This window comes from Mobula birostris, chromosome 1 (assembly GCF_030028105.1).
Source record: "Mobula birostris isolate sMobBir1 chromosome 1, sMobBir1.hap1, whole genome shotgun sequence".
Classification (NCBI taxonomy): Eukaryota; Metazoa; Chordata; class Chondrichthyes; order Myliobatiformes; family Myliobatidae; genus Mobula; species Mobula birostris.
In genome coordinates this window covers 50,557,791-50,570,442 of record NC_092370.1, presented here as the reverse complement: position 1 = coordinate 50,570,442, position 12,652 = coordinate 50,557,791, and the positions used below count along the sequence as shown (strand labels likewise).

The 12,652-nt window shown below is 40.7% G+C and overlaps 1 protein-coding gene across 3 annotated transcripts in view; it reads right to left on the bottom strand.

Moving 5' to 3' along the window:
- Positions 1–12,652, bottom strand: part of LOC140196191 (peroxidasin homolog) — a 569,369-nt gene that overhangs the window by 24,257 nt on the left and 532,460 nt on the right. For 2 of the 3 annotated variants that reach the window (XM_072254973.1, XM_072254989.1), the window contains 2 exons: positions 11,887–11,985; positions 1,397–1,526 (listed from right to left, as the gene is read on the bottom strand). In XM_072254973.1, coding sequence (XP_072111074.1) covers positions 1,397–1,526; positions 11,887–11,985 — 229 coding nt within the window. The remainder of the gene's footprint in view (positions 1–1,396; positions 1,527–11,886; positions 11,986–12,652) is intronic. The other variant, XM_072254982.1, reaches the window with a different exon arrangement.

Sequence of the window (12,652 nt, the reverse complement as noted above, 5' to 3'; positions counted from 1 at the left end):
TATTTTTCATTTCCATCTGCTGCTGCTAGGATAAAGTATTTTGCCATCTGGGTACAATTTTATGGAAGTGTTAAAGGTCGATTATGACATTATAGTGAATTACTGTCAATGTTCTTTCTAATTTGTAATGACTAGTGTGCTCAAAGATCTTGTGCTATGTAATTTTTTTGCCCAGTGACAACAACATGTGCACACTGAATTTTATATATAGAGATATTCATTTTTACAAGCTAGCAAAACCCTGTTAACAGGAACCTAAGAACTTTTGCATACCGCCCATATGTGATTTGCTTACTAAATAATGCTTTAAAAAGTCAAGTTTCCAAATATCACTCCACTTCTTCCCACTCGCAACTTCACCAATGGAATAGCTTTTGTGCACGGTTTAAATTCCTTTGTGCACTAGCAGCAAAAGATGTGTATGTGCGCACATGCGCACACCTTAGAAGGAACATTGATTACTGCTGATAGCATAGGCGTTTCAAATATGAGGCAAAGAATATATCAGGTGGAGAAGATTAAAAAGAAGGGAAAAATAAATTTTGATTATGGCTTCCTCTGGGCTGCAGTAATTATGCCATTGGCTTTATGTTGCATTTTACTAGTTGAACATGCTGGATTCAATTCTGCTAAGATTCTTTCAACATTATTCGTAGCCTTTTATTGTGACTCAGGAGTATATGCTTTAATCATTTTTCTTCTTATGTGACTATTTGAACATTTGCTTGTATTAAGGTCACCTACTACTCTCAGACAACTTGGACCTATTATTTCACTCGGTGTCATTTCTGAGGTTGACTCCTCTAAACCAATAATTCCTTGTTAAGTATAATTTCCAAATTTGGCCATTTTGTGTTTCATTAAGTTGTTATCAACATAAATTAGAAACAGTGTTGTCTAAGGTCACTTACCTCAGTACTTCAAAACAATTCAAAATAGTTGATTTATATTTTTCCATGAATTTGTTAACCTTCCTGACATTTGCCTGAATTCTTCATCGCCTTTCACATGGCAAATTCTTTACCTCATATAGTCCCCATTACACCAACGCAAGGTTGCATTAACGTCTTCAGCTTTATACCCAACAGAAATATTCTACTACCGTTCATCTGTGGGGCATCATGCCCATAATTTAACACAAAGTAACTTATGGCGTCATGTCAAATGGACCTTTTATCAATGACAGAACACAATTTCATTCCTATTTAGGCCTATTTTTGTTTTGTTCATAATTGTGCTGCAGAGTTAGATCTATTGCTTTACATGCATGAATCTGTCTTTGCCTTGCAGTAATTTACTATTATGTTCTCAATTAGCAAATTACATTGCAGTGAATTCATTGTTTTAATTCAAGTCATCAAATCACATCTTCAAAACTGCCACCGCAAACTCATACCTCCCTTGTTGATTGTTTGACAAAAGTGAAGCATCCTTTGAATGCCTATCTCCCGGATAGCTGAATTCCACAGAACGTTTGTTGCGGAACTGTTGTGAAAGTGCATTAAAATGTCCTCTTGTTCTACAATCTGTGCAAAAAGATAATTTTAAAGCACACACACACATGTGTTCATTTCTCCATTAATAGAAGATTGTACGAGCTGCACAATTTTACGTTTTTTTTTACTTTCAGTAATAACATATCTCTGCATTTATCTTTGATCTTTCTAAAAATTCTAAATTATTCATTACTAGTGTTGTTCAAAGATCAGTTCACGCTGGTCTATTGGCTTCCAAGTATATTTGTTTCATAATGAAGAAAATGTGAAATCAAATTGTAAAACATATTGCTGTTCAGCCACAAAATAAGACATTAAGACCATAAAACATAGGAGCAGTATTAGGCCATTCAGCCCATTGTGGCTGCTCCACCATTCCATCATGGTTGATCCCAGATCTCACTCAACCCCATACGCCTACCTCCTCGCCATATCCTTTGATACCCTGATCAGGAAACTATCAACTTCCGACTTAAGTGTACCTACGGATTTGGCCCCCACCACAGTCTGTGGCAGAGCATTCCACAGATTTATTACTCTCTGGCTAAAAAAAATTCCTCCTTACCTCTGTTCTAAAGAGTCTCCCCTCAATTTTGAAGCAATGCCCTCTAGCTCCGGATACCCCCACCAGAGGAAACATTCTTTCCAAATCTGCCCTATCTAGTCCTTTCAACATCTGGTAGGATTCAATGAGATTCCCTCTGCCCCCCACCCCCACCAACCCGCATTCTTCAAAATTCCAGTGTGTACAGGTCCAAGTCTGCCAAACGCTCCTCATATGTTAACCCCTTCATTCCTGGAATCATCTGTGTGAAAATTCTCTGAACTCTCTCCAATGACAACACATCATCAGGGCCTGTACTGTGCTGTACTATTCTACTATTCTATGTTCTATGTTTACCACAGACTCAACCTGTAAATTAACCTTAGGGAAATCTTGCACAAGGACTTCCAAGTCCCTCTGTACCTCTGAGGTTTGAACCTTCTCCCCATGTAGATAATAATCCACACTATTGTCCTTTTACGAAAATGCATTATCATACATTTCCCAACACTGTATTCCATCTGTCAGTTTTCTGCCCATTGTTCCAATTTGTCTAAGTCCTGCTGCAGTTACATTGGTTCCTCGGCACTACCTACCCCTCCACCTGTCTTTGTATCATCCACAAACCCATCAATTCCATTATGGAAATCATTGACAAACAATTCGAAAAGTAGCGGTCCCAAACTGACCCCTGAGGAACATCACTTGTCACTGGCAGCCATCCAAAAAAGGCCCCCATTATTCCTATTCGCCACTTTCTGTCAATGTTGCCATTCCATTATCCATGCCAATAGCTTTCCTGTAACACCGTAGGATTTTATCTTGTTAAGCCGCCTCATGTGTGGCACCTTATCAAATACCTTCTGAAAATCCAAGTAAATGACAGCCACTGTCTCTCCTTTGTTCACCCTGCTCGTTACTTCCTTGAAAAATACTAAAAGATCTATCAGGCAAGATTTCCCTTTACAGAAATCATGTTGACTTTGACTTATTTTGTCATTAGTCTCCAAGTACCTGGAAACCACACCCCAAATAATAGGCTCCAACATTTTCCTAACCACAGAGGTTAGGCTAACTAGCCTATAATTTCCTTTCTTTTTCCTGTCTTAAAAAGTGGAGTGACATTTGCAATCTTCCAGTCCTCTGTGACCATGCCAGATTCTTGAAAGATCATGACCAATGCATTTAATATCTCTTCGCTGACCTCTCTCAGGACTCTGGGATGTAGTCCATCTGGCCCAGGTGACTTATCCACCTTAAGACCTTTGAGTTTGCCTTACACATTTTCCTTTGTAAAAGCAATGGCACTCACTGCTGCTCCCTGACACTCACAGACATCTGGCACTTTGCAAGTGTCTTCCACAGTGAAGACACATGCAAAGTACCCATTAAGTTCATCTGCAATTTCTTTGTCCCCCATTACTACCTCACCAGCATCATTTTCCAGTGGTCCAATATCAACTCTCATGTCCCTTTTGCTTTTTCACATAATTGAAAAAAACTTTTGGTATCCTGCTTTATGCTATTGGCTAGTTTAATAGAACATAGAACATAGAATAGTACAGCACAGTACAGGCCCTTTGGCCCACAATGTTGTGCCGACCCTCAAACGCTGCCTCCCATATAAGCCCCCACCTTAAATTCCTCCATATACCTGTATAGTAGTCTCTTAAACTTCACTAGTGAATCTGCCTCCACCACTGACTCAGGCAGTGCATTCCACGCACGAACCACTCTCTGAGTGAAAAACTTTTCTCTAATATCCCCCTTGAACTTCCCACCCCTTACCTTAAAGCCATGTCCTCTTGTATTGAGCAGTGGTGCCCTGGGGAAGAGGTGCTGGCTATCCACTCTATCTATTCCTCTTATCATCTTGTACACCTCTATCATGTCTCCTCTCATCCTCCTTCTCTCCAAAGAGTAAAGCCCTAGCTCCCTTAATCTCTGATCATAATGCATACTTTCTAAACCAGGCAGCATCCTGGTAAATCTCCTCTGTACCCTTTCCAATGCTTCCACATCCTTCCTATAGTGAGGGGACCAGAACTGGACACAGTACTCCAAGTGTGGCCTAACCAGAGTTTTATAGAGCTGCATCATTACATCGCGACTCTTAAACTCTATTCCTCGACTTATGAAAGCTAACACCCCATAAGCTTGCATAACTACCCTATCCACCTGTGAGGCAACTTTCAGGGATCTGTGGACATGTACCCCCAGATCCTTCTGTTTCTCCACACTACCAAGTATCCTGCCATTTACTTTGTACTCTGCCTTGGAGTTTGTCCTTCCAAAGTATACCACCTCACACTTCTCCGATTGAACTCCATCTGCCACTTCTCAGCCCATTTCTGCAACCTATCAATGTCTCTCTGCAATCGTCGACAATCCTCTACACTATCTACAACACCACCAACCTTTGTGTCGTCTGCAAGCTTGCCAACCCACCCTTCTACCCCCACATCCAGGTCGTTAATAAAAATCACGAAAAGTAGAGGTCCCAGAACAGATCCTTGTGGGACACCATTAGTCACAATCCTCCAATCTGAATGTACTCCCTCCACCACCACCCTCTGCCTTCTGCAAGCAAGCCAATTCTGAATCCACCTGGCCAAACTTCCCTGGATCCCATGCCTTCTGACTTTCTGGATAAGCCTACCGTGTGGAACCTTGTCAAGTGCCTTACTAAAATCCATATAGATCACATCCACTGCACTACCCTCATCTATATGCCTGGTCACCTCCTCAAAGAGCTCTATCAGGCTTGTTAGACATGATCTGCCCTTCACAAAGCCATGCTGACTGTCCCTGATTAGACCATGATTCTCTAAATCCCCAGAGATCCTATCTCTAAGAATCTTTTCCAACAGCTTTCCCACCACAGACATAAGGCTCACTGGTCTATAATTACCTATCCCTACTACCTTTTTTGAACAAGGGGACAACATTCGCCTCCCTCCAATCCTCTGGTACCATTCTTGTGGACAACGAGGACATGAACATCCTAGTCAGAGGCTCAGCAATCTCTTCTCTCGTCTTGTGGAGCAGCCTGAGGAATATTCCGTCAGGCCCCGGAGACTTATCCATCCTGATGTATTTTAACAACTCCAGCACCTCCTCTCCCTTAATATCAACATGCTCCAGAACATCAACCTCACTCATATTGTCCTCACTATCATCAAGTTCCCTCTCATTGATAAATACCGAAGAGAAGTATTCATTGAGGACCTCGCTCACTTCCACAGCCTCCAGGCACATCTTCCCACCTTTATCTCTAATCGGTCTTACCTTCACTCCTGTCATCCTTTTTTTCTTCACATAATTGAAGAATGCTTTGGGGTTTTCCTTTACCCTACTCACCAAGGCCTTCTCATGCCCCCTTCTTGCTCTTCTCAGCCCCTTCTTAAGCTCCCTTCTTGCTTCCCTATATTCCTCAATAGACTCATCTGATCCTTGCTTCCTAAACCTCATGTATACTGCATTCTTCCACCTGACTAGATTTTCCACCTCACTTGTCACCCATGGTTCCTTCACCCTACCATTCTTTATCTTCCTCACCTGGGCAAATTTATCCCTAACGTCGTGCAAGAGATCTCTAAACATCGACCACATGTCCATAGTACATTTCCCTGCAAAAACATCATCCCAATTCACACCCGCAAGTTTTAGCCTTATAGCCTCATAATTTGCCCTTCCCCAATTAAAAATTTTCCTGTTCTCTCTGATTCTATCCTTTTCCATGACAATGCTAAAGGCCAGGGAGCGGTGGTCACTGTCTCCCAGATGCTCAACCACTGAGAGATCTGTGACCTGACCCGGTTCATTACCTGGTACTAAATCTAGTATGGCATTCCCCATAGTCGGCCTGTCCACATACTGTGACAGGAATCCATCCTGGATACACTTAACAAACTCTGCCCCATCTAAACCCTTGGAACTAATCAGGTGCCAATCAATATTAGGGAAGTTAAAGTCACCCATGATAACAACCCTGTTATTTTTTGCACCTTTCCAAAATCTGCCTCTCAATCTGCTCCTCTGTATCTCTGCTGCTACCAAGGGGCCTATAGAATACCCCCAATAGAGTAGCTGCTCCCTTCCTGTTCCTGACTTCCACCCATACTGACTTGAAAGAGGATCCTGCTACATTACCCACCCTTTCTGTAGCTGTAATAGTATTCATGACTAGTAATGCCACCCCTCTTCCCCTTTTTCCACCCTCTCTATCCCTTTTAAAGCACTGAAATCCAGGAATATTGAGAATCCATTCCTGCCTTGGTGCCAGACAAGTCTCTGTAATGGCCACTACATCATAATTCCATGTATGTATCCAAGCTCTCAGTTCATCACCTTTGTTCCTGATGCTTCTTGCATTGAGGTACAAACATTTCAGCCCTTCTACCTTACTGTCTTTACACCGTCTATTCTGCTTGTCTTTCCTCAAAGCCTCTCTATATGTTAGATCTGTCTTTACTCCATGCACTTCTTTCACTGCTCTATTGCTCTGGGTCCCATCCCCCTCGCAACTTAGTTTAAACCCTCCTGAACCATGCTAGCAAACCTACCTGCAAGGATATTTCTCCCCCTTGAGTTCAGGTGCAACCCATCCAATTTGTACAGGTCCCACCTTCCCCAGAAGAGATCCCAATGATCCAAAAATCTAAAATCCTGCTCCCTCACCAACTCCTCAGCCACACATTCAACTGCCATCTCCTCCAATTCTTACCATCACTGTCATGTAGCACTGGTGGCAATCCTGAGAACGCCACTCTTGAGGTCCATCTTTTCCCTTCTTATAGCTTTTTAGTTGCCTTTTGTTGGATTTTAAAAGCTTCCCAATCATTCAACTTCCCACTCACTTCTGTTACATTATATGCCCTTTCCTTGGCTTTTATGCAGTGCTTAACTCCATTGTCAGCCACGGTTGCCTACCCCTGCCATTTGAGAACTTCTTCCTTTGTGGCACATATCAGTCCTGTGCCTTGTGAACTATCCCTAGAAACTTCAGCCATTTCTGCTCTGCCGTCATCCCCGCCAATACCCTCCTCCAATCCACCAGGGCAAGCTCCTCTCTCATGCCTCTGTAATTCCCTATATTCCATTGTGATCCTGATAAATGCTCATTATGCTTCTCCCCTTCAAATTGCAATATGAATTCAATCATATTATGATCACTGCCTCCTAAGGGTTCCTTTACATTAAGCTCCCTAATAAGATCAGGATTATTACATAACATCCACTATAAGATAGCCTTTCCTTGAGTATACTCAAGCACAAGCTGCTCTAAAAAGCCATCTTGTAGGCATTCAACAAATTCCCTCTCGTGATCCGACACCAACCTGATTTTCCCAATCCCTTAAATACTGCACCTTCAGTTCTGCATTCTTCACCCTTTTGAATTTTGCCTCTATGGTACAACTTAACCCTTTGCTCTGTCTGCAATTGTACCTGATCATCAGCTTGTCCTTCCTTACATTCATGTTACACCTGTCATCTACTTGCAAACCTGCTGGCTCATCCTCAGCTGTATCATCCTGGTTCTCTTCCCCCTGCCATCTTAGTTTAAACCACTCCCAACAGCTCTAGTAAACCTGCCCACAAGAATATTGTAACCCCTCGTATTCAAGTGCAATCCCTCCCCTTCTTGTACAGGTCACACATGCCCCAGAAGAGGTCCCAGTTATCCAGAAATCTGAATCCATGCCTCCTACTCCAATTCCTCAGTCAGGCATTTAGCTGCCACCTCAAAGAACATGGTTTCCCTTTGCACAGCAGAGACAGGAACTGCCTCACATATGGAGACAAGGACGTAATTGGAGGATGTGAATACCAACCAAAGGACAATTACTTTATTAACTGGTTGTTAGTTTGTAGTTTCTATTGACATGTCAACTCTGTATAAAAATGGCATTTCTCTGCTCAGACTTCAGAACAGTATGGTGACAGGGATCAAGTTTGTCTCCCTGTACACAATTAAATAAATTATGACTGAGGAGTGAGTACAAGTTTCAGTTAATCGGTAAGAAGAATAGAAGCCAATGGGTGCACCTACATGAACACAAGTGCATCCACAGCTGAAGTCTGTCAAAAGTGTGAAGTTGTCAGCGTATCATGACTTCGGGCAATATGCAACAATAAATTGTTTCTAATTTGGAGCATAGTACTTCTGCTAATGCCCTCTTTTAATCTCTTGGCTGAATATCTATTCAATATCAGGATGTGCCTCTAACCAACACTATTTAAAGATGTCAAATCCTTACATGAGAACTGATGTCGATGGACCTTTACTATGAATCTATAAGGAACTGATGCCTTTCATAGGTTAAAATAATTGAAACCATCAGGTAATGATATGATAGCTGTTAACAGAGTTTATCTGTGCACCAGGGCTTCAATTCTGAAGTACAACACAGGATACTCCCAGGCATGGGTGCACTCATGGTATTCACCGGAATTACAACCTGACTAACAAAAAACCCAACAGGAAAATTTGCTAGTAGAGCGAGGGAGCAAATGTAGAAGGAATTACTGCAAGCGGCTATAACTGCCTATGGTGCGCAGAGTATAATTATCACACCCAAATCTTGTTGAGGAACAATTATCTGTATTGCATCAGATGGATGTGAATTATTCATACATTGCAATTCCTGCACTTCTTGTGGAGTCTGTGAGTTGAATGGCGTTAGAGATTGTATGACTGTAGCTTTGCTGTGAATACTACAACAAGTTAATACCAACATGCACACATTTTCTCCATTGGCGGAAAATTGAGACAGTCAGCTGTATACCTACCTGATGTCAGCAACATTGACCAGAGGGGAACCCATTGATTTGGTTTATTCACTTCCAGTTGAAGGCAAGAATTGGCAGGATACTGCCTTTGGGTTGCTGCAAAGTAGGCTCAGAATATCTTGATGAAGCATGGAATTTGGGACCTCAGTGTTGAACTTATTCTAATTGCATTTAATTTTTAAGGATTTTAAGTACATGATGTTTTTGTCCATAAGAGTTCTGCTAATGACTACAACTGTGATGTGTTTACTCCACTCACTTTCACTATGACAGTAATGTTAGAAAGTTTATCATGTGATATCAGTAAAGTTCAAAAGTGTGCTGTATGATATCGATAATGTTGGAAATTGTGCCGTGTGATATTGGTAACGATGGAAAGTGTGCTGTGTGATATCAGTAACAATTGAAAGTGTGGCCTGTGATATCAGCAACGATGGAAAATGTGGTGTGTGATATCAGTAACGATAGAAAGTGTGCCGTGTGATATCGGTAACAGTGGAAAGTGTGCCGTGAGATATCGCTAACGTTGGAAAGTGTGCCGTGGGATATCAGTAACGATAGAAAGTGTGGCGTGGGATATCAGTAACGATAAAAAGTGTGCCTTGCGATATCGGTAATGGTGGAATGTGCACTGTGCGATTTTGATAGTGATAGAAAGTGTGCTGTGCGATATCGGTAACATTGGACAGTGTGCTGTGCGATATTGGTAACGGTGGAGAGTGTGCTGTGCGACATCGGTAACGTTGGACAGTGTGCTGTGCGATATTGGTAACGGTGGAATGTGTGGCGTGCGATATCGGTAATGTTGGAAATTGTGCCATGTGATATCCGTAATGATAGAAAGTGTGCCGTGTGATATCGGTAACAGTGGAAAGTGTGGCGTGAGATATCGCTAACGATGGAAAGTGTGCCGTGCGATATCAGTAATGATAGAAAGTGTGGCATGGGATATCGGTAATGGTGGAAAGTGTACCTTGCGATATCAGTAATGGTGGAATGTGCACTGTGCGATTTTGATAGTGATAGAAAGTGTGCTGTGCGATATCAGTAACATTGGACAGTGTGCTGTGCGATATCGGTAACGGTGGAGAGTGTGCTGTGTGATATCGGTAACGTTGGACAGTGTGGCGTGCGATATCGGTAACGTTGGAAAGTGTGCCATGCTATATCAGTAACGATAGAAAGTGTGGCGTGGGATATCGGTAATGGTGGAAAGTGTGCCTTGCGATATCGGTAACGGTGGACAGTGTGCTGTGCGATATCGGTAACGGTGGGAAGTGTGCCGTGCGATATCAGTAATGGTAAACAGTGTGCTGTGCGGTATCGGTAACGGTGGAATGTATGGTGTGCGATATCGGTAACGTTGGACAGTGTGCTGTGCGATATCGGTAACAGTGGAATGTGTGGTGTGTGATATCAGTAACGGTGGGAAGTGTGCCACGTGATATCAGTAACATTAGAAAGTGTGTCATGTGATATCATTCTAAAGTTACTTTTGCTGGACATTGTAGTTGTTTCTAACTACCATTATTAACTACCGTTCTATATTAGAATGGATTCCTTTATAGAAGGCATATAAAATTCTTTTAGGTTGTATTCTTCTTTCTTTAAATAGCCCATTATTATTCCCCATTGACCTGTACCATCATCACATTTTTCATTTAATCTTGTTTGCCTTCCACGTCATCAGAGGTCTTCCCTTCTTCCCATTCCATTCCCAATTTCCCATTTGCTTTAAACTTGGTACATTTCTAACATCTCCCAATTCTGATGAGAGGTTATCTGTCTAGTGTGTTAGGCCTGGTTCTTTTTCAGTTGATGATGCCTTACTATTGAAAATTCCCTGTGATTTCTGGTTTGATTTTAATTAATTATATTAAAGATAAATTGTGCATTCACTTAATTTCTAACCAGTTGGAATAAAAATATTATTATTTGATACTGTAATCTCCATCAATGCAATGCACACAAGAGAGAAAGCAATATAAGAAAACAAGAACACGAAATGAATTCAACAAGACAAACAGCTGCAGACAGACATGAATGTTAGTGAAAAAGCCGTGAGTTGCTGTTGATTTTAAACTTAGCCAATTTATTGTTAATTTGTCTGAAATGCCATGCCATAATTGGCTCTCTTGCAATGTAATGAACAGAATTAGAGTAATCTAAATGCCATTTATTTTTAATAAAAGGCTCAACATCATCAATTTCTGAATTTACTCTGAAGATCGCTCTAAGTGCTTGGCATTAGCCTGATGTTTCTGAGTTCTACACATAAAACTTTTAATATTTATTTAGTGATACAGCATGGAGTAGGACCTTTCGGCCCCACCAGCCTCACTGCCCAGCAATCCCCGACAAACTAGATTAACCCTAACCTAATCATGGGACAATTTACAACGATTAATTAACCCAGTATCTTTGGACTGTAGAAAGCAACTGGAAGACCCAGAGCAATCGCATGCATTCCACGGGGAGGAAATTCAGAGACTCCTTACAGAATAGCACAGGGAATTGAAATGTCCTGAACTGTAATAGTATCGCACGAACTGCTATGCTACCGTTGTGCCAGGTATGCACAAAAATTAAGGATATTTTGAAGCACATCAAATTAAGTAAATTTAATTTTACTTTTTTGAGGTAATTTATTAATGAACATTGAGCTCTTAGAACAAAGAACAGAATTAAAATTTAGAAAATTTTATAATTCAGAATACTATTCTGAAGCAGAAATCTGTTCTGCATACTGCTACAAAACACTAAATATATAAGAGGTTTCCTCAACAACTGTCATTAGAAGTAACTAATTTCAGCAGAAAGTGAAGGACGGCTTTAGATTATTTTCAAAAGAATCATACTTGCAGTTCAAAGTTAAAATACATTCAATATGTTCTGTATTTAAGCAGATCTTTGATTTTTAAATCAAAGGCGCCTGCAGTGGAACACAAATGCTTTTGAATAGCATTGATTTTATAGGTTCACATTTGGCTCCTTAGAAAAAGATGCTTAAATATTGAAATACAATTTTTCAATCATCACTTAAAAAAAACTCGCCTCGAACAACAGGTTTTGTTACTGCCTCCTCAAGGTAAGTCATCAGGCTAGACAGCCTTATGAGTTGCTGACGCATATGGTAAAATGATTCCCGCAAACCTGGAAGTGCAAATTAGTCAAGTGAACTCCACAGCTTTACTTAATACTTAGCAATCATTTTAAAAACCTCCACTCCTAAATTAGAATTAACATGGAGTCTTTGAACTTCATTGGATATTTAAATGCATCCATGAAATTAAAAGCTTTGAAGTATTCGTAGCATTTAACATGAAATTAAATAATGGGTACCAAATCTGTAGGAATTTATATAACGAAGAATTAGTATAGTTGATTAAAAAGTACCAATTTCTAACTAGAACGGTTTCCATATGTTACCTAAAGCCTCTGGTGAATTTTTACCTATGCAGTTCCTTAATTATTTGTTATGTATAATATATAAAATGTGTGTTATCTAGCAATAGATTCTGGGTGGAATGAGAGAGGTGTCCTAATTTCCTGCTATGACTTAGTGGAAAGCATAGAAAAACAATGCTATTACAGGGACAAACAGGGAACTTCAATGAAGTTGGATGTAGATTCAATACAGGCACAGTGTTAGGAGTCTAGCTTTGTTGAATACAAAGGTGTTACATTTGTCTGAATTATTTATATAAATCTTATTAGCGATTTAGAGGGAAACTATCACAGAGTCTTCATTCTTAATTGGTTTCATTTCCAATATTTCCTGGTGTTACAGGCAAGGAAAACGTTTTAGTGCTTGATTATT